This window comes from Triticum aestivum, chromosome 1B (genome assembly GCF_018294505.1).
Source record: "Triticum aestivum cultivar Chinese Spring chromosome 1B, IWGSC CS RefSeq v2.1, whole genome shotgun sequence".
NCBI classification, from domain to species: domain Eukaryota; kingdom Viridiplantae; phylum Streptophyta; class Magnoliopsida; order Poales; family Poaceae; genus Triticum; species Triticum aestivum.
The window spans coordinates 398,414,725-398,428,774 of record NC_057795.1 but is presented as its reverse complement, the minus strand read 5'-3'; the positions used below and the strand labels follow the sequence as shown (position 1 = coordinate 398,428,774).

The 14,050-nt window shown below is 46.2% G+C and overlaps 1 protein-coding gene across 1 annotated transcript; it reads left to right on the top strand.

The window, feature by feature from the left end:
* The first annotated feature begins 5,000 nt into the window (after nt 1-5,000).
* Nucleotides 5,001-8,388, top strand: LOC123091694 (myb family transcription factor MOF1-like). Its single transcript, XM_044513298.1, has 6 exons — nt 5,001-5,346; nt 5,492-5,568; nt 5,666-5,708; nt 6,133-6,301; nt 7,451-7,796; nt 8,024-8,388. Exons 1-6 carry the CDS (start codon nt 5,208-5,210, stop codon nt 8,306-8,308), a joined length of 1,059 nt encoding a protein of 352 aa, XP_044369233.1. The 5' UTR covers nt 5,001-5,207; the 3' UTR covers nt 8,309-8,388.
* Nucleotides 8,389-14,050: the final 5,662 nt, after the last annotated feature.

Below are 14,050 nucleotides of genomic sequence, written 5' to 3'. Positions count from 1 at the left end.
CTAGCACACAAGCAAGCAAGGTAAACAACACAAATAAGCTTGCACAAGTAAAGGCACGAGATAACCAAGAGTGGAGCCGGTGGAGACGAGGATGTGTTACCGAAGTTCCTTCCTTTTGAAGGGAAGTACGTCTCTGTTAGAGCGGTGTGGAGGCACAATGCTCCCCAAGAAGCCACTAGGGCCACCGTAATCTCCTCACGCCCTCACACAATGCGAGATGCCGTGATTCCACTATTGGTGCCCTTGAAGGCGGCGACCGAACCTTTACAAACAAGGTTGGGGCAATCTTCACAACTTAATTGGAGGCTCCCAACGACACCACAAAGCTTCACCACAATGGACTTTGGCTCCGAGGTGACCTCAACCGTCTAGGGTGCTCAAAACACCCAAGAGTAACAAGATCCGCTAGGGATTTGTGGGGGGGGATCGAATATCTCTTGGTGGAAGTGTAGATCGGGCCCTTGTCAACCAATCCCGAGCATATCAACAAGTTTGATTGGCTAGGGAGAGAGATCGGCCGAAAATGGAGCTTGGAGCAATAATGGAGTTTAGGGTTGGAAGAGGTGAGTCTTCTTGGAGAAGAAGACCCCCTTTTATAGTGGGGGGACAATTCCAACCGTTACCCACCACTCTGCCCGCGACCCATGGAACTACCGCACCACAGGCGCGGTACTACCGCACGGGCCTGCGGTACTACCGCGGTGGACCGCGGTACTACCGTGGGCGCGGCAGAGCCCAGACCTGAATAAAGGAGCACGGACAGGGCACGGTAGATCCGCAGGTGCGGTACTACTGCGACCCCATGCGGTACTACCGCAAGACAGCCGCAGGCCAGGCTCGGTAGGCACGGATGTAAAAAATTACATCTGTAACTACCTCCGCTGAGAAATTGTTGTGCAAAAATCCGACACGGAACTACCGCGACCAAGGGTGCGGTACTACCGTGAAGGGTGCGGATGTAATAAATTACATCCGACCCTACCTCCTCTCCTGCTACTGAACCTGGCCTGGCGTCACGGTACTACCGCGCCGCAGCACGGTACTACCGCGTGGAGCGCGGATGTAAAAAATTACATCCGCGCCTACTACCGCTTGAGCAGCGGTGCCAGACCAGCGCTCGCAGTACTACCGCTCTGCGGAGAGGTACTATCGTGGGAGCCTACGGTACTACCGTGCCGGAGCCCGGTACTACCGCTGGCTCCTGCGGTAGTACCGCTCAGAAGAGCAGTACTACCGCTAGCCTGAGAAGAGCAACACGGAGGCCTTCATTTCGCAGAGACAAGGTGAGACGGAGGAACACTCCAAGGAGCTCGAGGAAAGGCGGTGCAAAAGGGAATGTGTACCTGAGATTCCACCCAAACCTTTCCAAAGCAGACCCCCTCTTAATAGTACGGCTTTCCTACGACTCAACTCCACCGAACCGAACCGTAGAGAAACGCCGTCTTCAATATTCTTCGAGGGGCATCAAATCGTCTTGTGTTTAGTCGTGATGTATCTAAAAAGCTCAATACACATGATTAGTCCGCAAAGGCATTGTCATCAATCACCAAAACTACTGAGGGATAAGAATGCCCTTACATAAGGGCCTGAGACAAGGAGATCCAATGTCACCTATTCTGTTCAACATAGTAGTCGACATGTTGAGAATTCTAATAGGAAGGGCAAAGGATGCTGGTCAAGTAGGTGACCTGGTACCTCATCTAGTTGATGGAGGTGTGTCTATCCTACAGTACACCGATGATACTATAATCTTCATGGAGCATGACTTGGTAAAAGCGAGAAATATGAAGCTAGTGTTATGCTTATTCGAACAATTGACCAGGGCAAAGATTAACTTTCAGAAAAGCAAACTGTTCTGCTTCGGAAGAGCCATTGAGGAACAAGAGGCGTACAAACAATTGTTCGGGTGTGAACTGGGGGCATTACCTTTCACGTATTTGGGTATACAAATTCACCATCGTAAGCTAACAAATAGAGAATGGAAGTGTATTGATGATCGATTTGAAAAGAAACTGAGCTGCTGGAAGGGCAAGCTGATGTCATATGGGGGCCGATTAATTCTCATTAATTCGGTACTCACGAGTATGCCTATGTTTCTCTTGTCTTTTTTTTGAGGTACCAGTTGGAGTTCGGAAAAGACTGGACTTTTATCGATCCCGCTTCTTCAGGCAGAGTGATGACCTAAAGAGAAAGTATAGACTCGCTAAATGGGATATTGTTTGTTGACCGAAAGACCAAGGGGGTCTAGGTGTCGAAAATCTTGAGGTTAAGAACAGATGTTGTCTCAGCAAGTGGTTGTATAAGCTATCTGTAGAGATGGAGGCCATGTAGGCGCAGATTCTGCGTTATAAGTACCTTCATTCCAAAACTTTGTCCCAGGTGACAGTGAGGCCGACGGACTCGCCTTTTTGGAAAGGACTGATGACAGTTAAATCAGTCTTTTTTAACGGGACAAAGTTTATAATCAGAAACGGTACCTCTACGAGATTCTAGGAGGATACATGGCTAGGGGAAACACCCCTCGCGCTTCAATATCCTTTCCTTTATAGCATTGTTCAACGAAGAGACGCTTTCATTGCGACGGTACTTCGGTCCACTCCTCTTAATATCCAATTCAGGAGAACACTAGTTGGAACCCGTTGGGAAGCTTGGCTCCATCTTGTGAGACGACTGATGGATGTGCAGCTTTCTCAACGACCAGACCAGTTGTGCTGGAAGCTAACTAGGAATGGAGAGTTTACGGTCAAATCCATGTATCTGGATGTTATCAACTCTAGCTTCATTCCTAGTTCGAAACATGTTTGGAATGTCAAAGTACTTTTGAGAGTTAAAGTGTTTATGTGGTTTGTACACAAACAAGTCATTTTAACTAAGGACAACTTGACAAAATGCAACTGGATTGGTTCTACAAGATGTAGTTTTTGTGACCGGGATGAATCCATCAAACACCTCTTTCTGGACTGTGCGATGGCGAAAATTTTATGACAGACTGTTCACATAGCTTTTAATATTACTCCTCCGAATAATATCAACACGTTATTTGGGACGTGACTTGACGGGATAGATTCCGAAACAGCAAGACACATTCGTGTAGGAGTATGTGCTTTACTATGGGCAGTCTGGAACTGCAGAAATGATTTGGTTTTTAACAGAACAACTAATACTCATTTTTTGCAGGTTATCTTCCGAGCCACTGCGTTGATCCGGATGTGTTCGCTACTCACTCTGACGGAGGTCAGAGAGTGTTTGGTTACTGGATCTATCCGATGGGAGATAGTAGCTCGGGCTATTTTCAACCGGTTTGGATGGTGGTCATGTATTAGGATAGGCAATTAGTTTTCCTATCTTTCTTTTGCCAGCCGGTTGTGGCTTTACTTTTACCCTTCTGCTCTTTGTGAGCTTTTTTGGTTCGTTCATTTAGAGACTTCAAGACCTATGTTAAACTTATTTGCTTTTTAATAAATGTGGCCGTATACATCCTTCTGATGCAGAGGCCGGGGATCTTCCCCTTTTTTAATTTTTTTAATCATTTCAAAGGATCTACTTTACATAAATTTTCAATTTTCATATTTGTCTAAAATTTCCAGATTTATTTATGAACCTTTTTTCAGATAGCTGACTTTACCTTACTTCTCCCAATTTTTATGTTTTCTTTCGACTCATTTTCCTGATTGATTTTCAAATCTTCTATGATGGCTGAGCTGGAACACCTGCGCAATCACTGCCACGTCATCGTTAAAACCACCTCGAGTGCGCAAGCTGCTTGTCGAATCTTGAGAATTTTGACATATAAGTAGAAGCTAAAAATTCCGTCATAAAATGGACTGTCGAAACCTAGACATTTGCAATAGTGACTAGTGAGGGAAAAAACTGGTTTCTTTTCATTCCTGTCTGTATTTATGCTCTCGTTTCAGTTTTCTACGTCCTCCGTCGTTTTAGAGGTCAAGCCGTCAAGGCCTTGGTTTTATTTTATATCTTGTTAATCTGACAATATACAAGGCATGTGAAACCCAAGGATGAAGCCAGGCAGATATTACTTGCACCATCATCAATACTAAGTAGCACCGACTGATTAGTTAACTGGCGTCAATGGTGTTAACTTGATCTGTGGTGGTCTCGTTGATCCTTGCTGCACCAACAACTTTTCAGACTGGAAACGATCGATATTGAATGCTGAGTGTAGCAGACTGCAATCAAACCGCATGCAACGCAGTGTTTGCCGGTATGTGATGTACTTTCTCTCAGCATTACCATGTAAAAACCCACAGTAACTTCTCTCATAACCCAGGCTCAAAAAAACACCAACCAGAGGCGCGCACTGTAGAACTCTGTGCCGAGTCAGGCATGCAAAAGGAATTTTCACAAGCGCCCGCCCAACCAACCCGCACTGTTTTCCGTCCACGAGACCTATATTTTCTACCCACTTGGGATGGATGACAAGATGAGCACCACTTCAGTGGTTCTTAGACACTTTCTGTTCTTGTTTTGACTGCTGAACATCGTTCATGCTCTCTCCAGTCTCAAGTTTACGTTCGGGAGCATCGGTGTCTGAATCTCTTTGCCCTGCACCGGCGATGTTGCGCTCGTGAATTGAGCTCTAAGTATTCGGTTAATGGCGTGTTAACCCCAGGTACTGGTACTACTATGTACTAGGAACACATTCTGCAGTGAGTCCAGATGGACCGAGAGAGGAGCAAGCGAGGCGCGGCAGGGCAGGCGGGTGTCAGCGGCGAGGTACTTGGGCATGCAGCATGCTTCCCTTTCCTCGCGTCCTGTTGTGTGCTTGGGGTCAACACCTCTGCCCCAATCTCATAATTACCCCCCCCCCCCCCCCCCCCCCCCCTCTGCGGCAAATGGCATGATCACATCTGAAGACGCCTGAGCAGCTGTTTTGTCTCCAACCTTTTGTCTCTTCCTGCCCCTCCCCCTCGCTCTCTCTCTATCTCTCTCCCTCCTCTGTCTCACACACACACACACACACATTTCTCTGTCATGCAAGGAACAAACTGCACTGGTTATTTATGGAGAACCTCCTCGCTTTGTCGAGTGCTGGAGTTCATATGCAAGTTTTGGTCCCATGCGTGCAGGTGCAAGCGTCTGCATAGACTAGAGTGAGAGTAGTGTGCTGCCTGGTAGGATAGGAGTGCCTAGCTAGCTAGCTCTGAAGAGTGAAGAAGCCAGAGTTGTCTCCAAGGTGATCTTGGGACATGACAATGGCGGCCGGAAGAGATCAGAGGGTCGAAGGGGTGAGGCAGTACAACAGGTCCAGGGTGCCTCGACTGAGATGGACGCCCGACCTCCACCGCTGCTTCGTCCACGCCATACACACTCTTGGAGGCCAGTACAGTACGTATAGGCAGCAAGCATACCCCTCTAAGCTCACTTCATCTCTTTGCTTGCTTTCTCTCTTGTTTTTGTTGTGCTCAAGCTTGGCTAGCTGTTGCTAACTGCTGGTATTTTGCTTGTGCAATGCGTGCGGACGATTCTTCAGGGGCTACACCTAAGAGAGTTTTGCAGCTGATGGGGGTGGCAGGGCTCACCATATCTCATGTCAAGAGCCATCTACAGGTTTGCATGCGCTTGACGATGCTTACTGCAGGTCTGTGTGCAATGTTATCCTCTCTTGGTGTGTGGTTGATATGTTGTGTGTGCTTGTTAAAAACAGATGTACAGGAACATGAGAGGTAATGATCTTGACATGATGCAAGGTACGCAGTAATATGAGAAGATTAGTCTTGTTCCTGTAATCATCATCAACTTTTTATATCTGTATAACTGTGTGTGCATGCCCAAGATAATGTGCACATACACTTCAATCTGGCTAATAGTAGCCTGATTAATAAATTGTCAAAGAAAACAACATATAATTTTCCTCTCTTCTTGCTGCAATAAGCTGCTACATGGAAGTGCATCATTAGGCTCATTCTCATGTCATAGATACATGTGCATGCATGCATGCCTGGCAGGCACACTTCTAAACAGCCATCTGCACATTCGTTGTGTCCTAAAGAAAAGCCACAATTAATTAAATGCTACAAGAAGGTGGTACTTTTATTCTCCATGCATGCATGCATGCAGCAATGAGCCAAAAGCCTAAGCAGTTCTACCAATCTCTTTTCTTGTGATGGCCAGGCATTCAGCAAATGGATCAGGAGCACACATTCGCAGGAGGAGGCATGGAAGTTTGGACAGATATGCAGCAAGTTCATCATCATAGTGAGTACTGTGATGGACCCTATTGCAGGTGCCACTCTACAAAGCATACAAAGGGGTCACTGCTCCACCACCCCCAACTGAAAAGGTCATTGCCTTTCCTCTCTCTCTCTCTCTTGCGATCCATTGTTTTGCCAATATCCCTAGCCCATCAGTCACATCATGAACCATTCCTTGATTCTTTCACCTCTCACATGACTGAATGAATGCATGATGACAAGAGAACAGCAACACCTGTGTTGGCACTGCACAAACTTTGCATTCCTTTTGCATGCTTGCTGCATGAGGGCTCCATCACATATTCCTACCTAGGATGCCTAGAGATGCATACTGTGCTGATGTTTGGTACATGGGCGTTTGCATGCCTACAAGTAGAAAGTGAGGTAGCTTTCACAGACTGTAGTATACTGGTGCACTCTGGTAGGAATATGCGGAGTGAAGAATTATTGACCAGCCTACTTTGGTCACATCATCACTACCTCTTTTTTCTCATTATATTATTTAAAAAAATCCATTTCCCTTTATAAACTACTACTGTGTGGTTTAGCTTACATTTATTTCCAAAATTTATTGCTTCACTCAACTCCCTAGATAATCATATGTGAGATCCCTTTACCCCCAATCCAGTTTTTATAACCCAAAAAATGCTTCTGGAGTTTTTCGAAAAAACTAAAATATTTGTTTAAATTGGCATCAAGTTTGTATACCTATTTTAATGACGCAAGCGAAAAAGTACTCCCTCCATTTCAAAATATTTGAAGTTTTAGGTTTCTCCTAAGTCAAGCATTTATAAGCAAGTGTCACCCGCAAAAAAAAAAGCATGTATAAGTGCTATAGTCTATTGAAAAATATAGCAACATCTGAAACTCCGAATCAGTTTTGTATTTCATTATATTCATAATAAAACTTACCAGGCTTACATGGTCAAACTTAAAGAAGTTTGTCTAGGGACAAAGATAGAATTTCAAATATTTTGAAACGGAGGGAGTAGTATTTTTATGTTTACACACTCCGCAAATTCCTTACCAGGCTCACCTCACCTCACCTCACCACTCAGGCATGTAAAATCTGCTGAAGAAATAATGGAATCACTATGTTGGTTATATGTGAGCTAGCTTTTCATATAATTAGAATTTAGGACATTTTTCAATTATGTATCTGTGCAGCTTAATCAACTAGCAAAGGTATTACAACATTCCAAATAAAACTGAAGAAAAGTAATTATGCCACCATGCAGGCCATCCGAGATGGAGACCGCACACGAGTCAGGAGCGAGCCCACAGAAAAACTTGGTCATCAGGGGCCAAGGAATATGCGAGAGGGACGTGACCTCGGGCACGTACGTTCTCGCCGCTGCAGGCCAAGCATACTACTACTCCCACTGCATGCAGACGACGACGACGACGCACGAGCAGGGCCACCACCTGCCGCCGCGCTCCCGGACATGGCAGCGCACACCTGCAGCAGGCGGTGGTGGCGAACAATCCGCTTGCCCCGGCTGCACGCCCGCGCCGCGGGAGCGGGAGCGGGACCTCGCCGCGCCAAGGCGTGGTGCTGGTGGTGACCTCGCACCCTACTGCGAGGTAAGTATAGCCGTCTACTAGCCCGTCTCGTCTCGCTGAGCCCGGCCCACCGCTGCAAAAGCGCTTCGGACGAGTCGCATGCGCGCGCGGCGCGTGGATCCTTGTGGCCCGTCGAGCCTCGCGTCGCCAATCTCCATGCATGTCCTTGTACCAGCTAGTCGCTGAGTCGATAGGTGGCAGCGTGCGTGCGTGCACTGAGGCACTGACAGAAGTGCTGCGTTTTGCAGGAGCGGAGCGGCGAGCTAGTCCATGGCCACCACGGTGTCGCGCCGGCCAGCCACGGGAGGCCGAGGGGCACGGCGGCGGAGCGGGCCGACGGCGAGCCGTCTCTGTCGTTGACGCTGGAGCTGGACTCGGGGCGCCTCGGCGGGAGCGGCGCGGGGCAGTGCCGCACCGACGTCAGCGAGCAGGGCAGCTTCCTGACGTCGTCGGCGGCGAGTCTTTGCGGCTCCTGCTCGGGGCGGCGCCGCGGCGGTGTTAGCCTGGACCTGTCCCTTTCGCTGTACAACTGACTCCGGCCAGTGAGGGATCGAAAGTATGGATGCGGGTTTCGAAGAGATGGCGTACGTATGTATTGGTGTACCGTTCCTCCTGTGTATGTGTACATTTGAACGTCTGGAGCTTCACTCCGATGCAAATTTTGTCACGGGCGGGCCGCGGTCACCGCGCGCGTGCACGTCGCGCACCGGCACTAGTGGCGCGTGCTCTGCTCCCCTGGGCTGGGGCTGCCCGCTCCGCCCCGCGCTGTGGGCACGCTACAGGTGGAGCGCGAGTTCCACCAGCATAGGAATAGCAATGGAAGAGAGGATTTATTCCTTATAAATAGCGTTACAGTCAGCTAATACACGCTTTTTCGCAATGTCTGGAATCCGATGCAACCAACAAGCGGTGCTACCTCCAGATCTCCCCACATTAGCTAGACTATGAGCAACACTATTTTGATTACGATATATTTTCAGCGAAACAAACCCATGAAGCTAAGGGGCTTCTTGATCTCTATCATCAGATGTCCATCGGTAGACAGGCCAAGCGAATCATCTGTCAACACAACGGTAGCAGCTGAGTTACCTGACTGGATCACTATTGGTAGATCAGAGCGTTGCACACTCGTAGATACTCCTTCAAGAATCGCGCTAACCTCCGCTTTCAGGGCATCTTTACAGTGAAACAAACATTTGTAAGCTGAGAAAATACAAAGCCATCGGAGTTTCGGAGAACCATACGAGTGCGTGTCTCTTTCAAGTATTAGTCATAGTGGAAGAGAGGGGTAATTACCTGGCCTTTTTTTTTACCATAATACAGTATGGTAAAAAAAACTACTGTTTGTCACTTTCATTATATAAGGGTAACCACAATGTTACAATGGTTGATGGGAGTGCAACCATAGAGATACAAGCTGTAGGAAGAAAAATGACTAAAGACTATAAAGTAAAATAGTGGCAATTATTCATATGTTATCAATCCAGGATGACATGCCATCCTTAAGACTGGGCTTGGCTCTAAGCATGGTTAACTTGAAAGACCTGCGAAAGTCATGTCTGCATTCAGAAATGGAGCATGGGATACCCTCAAAACTCAGTCCATTCCTTTGGTTCCAAATGCTCCAACAGCCCACTATCATGATTTCCATAAAAAAAACTATGTTGGTACCTCTGCTTGGCATCCATGATAATGTCATGTAATTACCTGGCCTTTCCTGCGAAATCCCCTCTTTGTTTTTGTGAGGACATGAAATCACTATATATAATAATAAAATAAAGGCACCCCTTGCAAATAAAGGGCACCCTTTGCAAAAATCACTGATGTAACAAATGACGAATCGCATGTGGACGACTTGTTGCAATTAGAGAGTTTTGGTGAAATTTCTTTTCACACGCAGAGGAGATTGATGGGCCTATTTGTGTGTGTTTTTGTTGTTGATTCGATTATTTAAACGATCTGTCTTTCAAACTCTGTGTGCAAATCACAAAACATTTTCACCTTTGCATTTCTAGCGTCGAGATCTTTAAAACTAGATCTCATGTTGATAGGTTTTAGGGAATTCTTTCGACAGTTATGCTCTTAAACTATACAAATTTGTGCTTCAAAACTGTACTAAATAGTGCTTCAAAAACAATACTAAGTGTGCTTCACTTTTGGGTAAGCACTGTTGTGCTTTTTCACGCGAGAAGCGTACCTATGCTTCGCTTGTTGTGGAAGCACAATTTTGCTTTTCCACGCGACGGGAGGAGGACAATTGTGCTTCACGTGGAAGCACAATTGTGTTTCACTTTGGGGAAGCACAAAAACACAACTGTAGTTTCACGCAGAAGCACAATTAAGCTTCACTTTTTTGGAAAGCACAGTCGTGATTTTCACGTGAGAAGCACAATTATGCTTCACACAAGCACAACTATGCTCCACATCCCCTAACATGTAAAAACCGAAATAATTAAACAAACAAAAGAAAAAGATGATAAAACTGGGAAAAGGGAAAAAAAGGTGAAACAACGAAAAAACTAGAAAATTAGAAAAATAACGTTCTGGTGGGAGAAGCACCAACGTGCGACACGTGCCAACGCTGGGACACGCCGCTTGGTATGGGGGCGCTCCTGTGCTAGGGATTATCCACTCTACTTTCCCATCAATAGTCCGTCTTGCTCACAAAATCTTGGTATGAAGCCTCGACTACAATAGATGTCCAATAGATGTCCCCATAAGTAGAGTGGACAACGCTTGGTATGAAGCCTCGACTACAATAGTTGTCCAATAGGGAACGCCCCCATAAGTAGAGTGGATAATCCCTATTGGACACCCACTTTGAAAGTGCTAGTTATCGACTAGAGGGGGGGGGGTGAATAGGCGATTTTTAGGAAAGTCTTCAAAACATGGGAGTTTCGAGGACAAATGATAGAAACAACCTAATTGATATGCAGCGGAAGATAAACTACAACAAGCAAGCCATAATCAAGTATGCAATAGCATTAACATTTGAAGATTAATAGCAGCTGGGTAGTAGGATCAGGATGGAAGATAGTATGAAGCCAATCAACAATAATAGTCAAACAATGAAGTCAATCGGATAAAACAATAAGCAATGACTTCACGAAGACAAACTCAAAGTAAAGGAGGGAAGAGATAGAACCAGTTGCTTGTTGAGGACACAGGATTTGTTGAACCAGTTCCAGTTGCTGTGACAACTGTACGTCTGGTTAGGGAGGCTGAGATTTAACTCAGAAGACCATGTCTTCACCTTATTCCCCTTCAGCTAAGGTCACTTAGTCCTCGCCCAATCACTCTGGTAAGTCTTCAAGGGAGACTTCCAAACCTTCACAGACTTCGTTCACTCGGCAATCCACAATGACTCTTGGATGCTCAGAACGCGACGCCTAACCGGCTGGAGGATACACAGTCCTCAAGTGTAATAAGTCTTCAGGTCACACAGACAGAAAGACTTCAGTGATGCCTAACACTCTTTGGCTCTGGGTGTTTGGGCTTTGTCCTCGCAAGGATTTCTCTCTCTCAAATGCTTCGAGGTGGGTTGCTCTCAAACGACAAAAGCCGTATACAAACTCTGAGCAGCCACCAATTTATGGTGTAGGGGGTGGGCTATTTATAGCCACCAGGCAACCCGACCTGATTTGTCCAAAATGACCCTGGGTCACTAAGGAACTGACACGTGTTCCAACGGTCAGATTTCAAACACACACGACAACTTTACTTGGGCTACAAGCAAAGCTGACTCATCCAACTCTGGATAAGATTTGCTCTCATTGTCTTCGCTCGAAGACATAGGATTTGGGTTGAGCATCACTTCAGTCACTCTGACTTAGTTCACTTGGACCCCACTTAACAGTACGGTGGTTCCTATGACTCAACAAAGAAGAAAGGAAACGACGAAACCACACAGTCTTCGCGCTCCATTGTCTTCACGTAATGTCTTCTCATGTCATAGTCTTCAATATGAATATCTTCTCATACCACCATTGTCTTCAATGTCTTCATACATTTTTAGGGGTCATCTCCGGTAGGTAAACCGAATCAATGAGGGACACTACCTGCGTTATCCTGCAATTCTCACAAACGCATTAGTCCCTCAACCAACTTTGTCGTCAATACTCCAAAACCAACTAGGGGTGGCACTAGATGCACTTACAATCTCCCCCTTTTGGTGATTGATGACAAACTGGTTGAAGTTTTCAACGGGGATAAAGTATGTGAAATTGTAAGGATAGGAATTGTCTTCATAAGTAGCAAGGGCTCCCCCTGAAGATGTGCATATTAATAATTTGCTTTTGGATTGCAAATGCACATGGCAGGTTGTACTTATGGAGATCCACTTCAACTTATGAAGATAATTCATCATGCATGAAATGATATAACAAGTAGAATGACATGCATAATGAAAAATGGACGTCTGCAGGATGATCTAAGTGCGGAAGTTATCATCGCATCAGAGTAAAGCAAACACGTAGCAGAAGTAGCAGACGACCATCAAGTTTAGGTGTTACAACTCAAAGAACCAAATGTATCAAAATGCAAGAGTTGTAAGCACGCAGCAAAATATAATGCAACCGCCCATATGAACCCGCTTGAAGACTATCAACTCATACACTTCTCCCCCTTTTGTCAGTAATGACCAAAAGGTTTGAAGACATAGAGCATCTACTCGTCTTCTTGATGAGTAGGTGAAGCAGCAGGGTTGTTGTCGTTGGGTGGCGGTGCAGAGGAACTTGGTGCAGTGTCGATGCGCGCAGTAGTTGGAGCTGGTCAAGTAGCGTCATCTTCATCATCGATCACTCTGGCATTAACTGTTGCCGTGGAGGAGGAATATTCAGAGTCTTCAAGAGATGGAGTTCTTCGTAAGACAGCATTCCATGGAGGAGTGTAGTCAAACTGAAATCTTTCATTGAAGCCATCGTCTTGAAGATCTGCTCCAGCACTAAGCAGGGTCAAACTCTTCCATGATCTCCGGCAAGTTTCATGAGCAACAAAGGCATTCTTGGTGGCAAGGTTGCGAATGCGATTGACATCCACCAAGAGGCTTTGCATCTGTCTCTTGAGCCAAAAGTGATGTTTATCCTATTTCTGATGAAGGGCCACAAGAAGTTCTCGGTCATTGAGAACGCGAGAACGCTTGCGAGGCCTTTGGGCAATGGTGCTTTCAGTGGCTTCAGTGGACGCTCTGTGAGGCAGACGAGTGTTACCAGCAAATGGATAGATTCGTGTTGCTGCTGGAACACCTTCAATAGGCTGAGTGAAGCTTTGGTGCTCGATGTTCTGAAGACAAAGCGGTGTCTTGGCAGGGTCAGAATATATAGCATCAACTGACATATCAACTTCTGGTAGAAATATTATATGATTGCGAGCAGAGGGTTGATAGTTGACAGTAGAGTGGCGCTTGATAAGGCGCATGACCCATGGAGCATAAAACTTCAGACCAAAGAGATCAGAACCGGAGGCAGCAAGTTGTCTTATGAAGAATTCGTGAGTGTTGAAGCTGATGCCATTGAGAATATAGAAGACCAAAGTCTTCATAGTTCCTTCAAGCTTGGCCGCTGATGAGTGTCCCTTGACTGGCCATAGAGTTTGCCTGATGATATGATATATGGTTCGAGGCAGATACTCAAGGTCTTCAACAAAGAAATGTGTGGGATATTCAGCGTCAGATGGCAAAGGCTTCATCATGCTCAGCATCTGGCTCATATTGGGTTCTGGCTTATGAAAGATGCTCTCTACAGCATTGCGGTGTAGCTGACAGTCAGGTTCATACAGTTCTCCAGGAGTGGCTAGCCCTGTAAGCTCGATGATGTCCATAGCTTTGGCTTCATGATGAACATTTCCAGTCATCCACTCGAGAACCCATGTCTTGATGTCTCTGTTGTAGCCGCGAATGTGCAGAGTGGCATAGAATTGAAGCAATAGCTCTTCATTCCAATGTTCTTTGTCTGTCACAAAGTGGAGCAGACCAGCATCTCGAAAGCAATCAAGTGCTTCTTCTAAGCATGGCAGTCCAGCAATGGCTTCAGTGTCAAGGCGCATATGAGGGAAAATGCGCCCTTGATCATATAACACGCATGAGTAATAGCTTCTCTGTTGATAGCTCCAGAACCTATCTGATGATATTCTTGGCTTGGAGTAGGGGTTCTTGGCGCTGTCAAAGAAGGTATTGTGGCTTTTGAAGCCATTAGCATTGAAGGACCCGAGGGAGTTGGCAGTACCTGGAAACCTTGGCAACCTGGGCTTTGGCTTCTGCACTTGAGGCCTATGCTCAA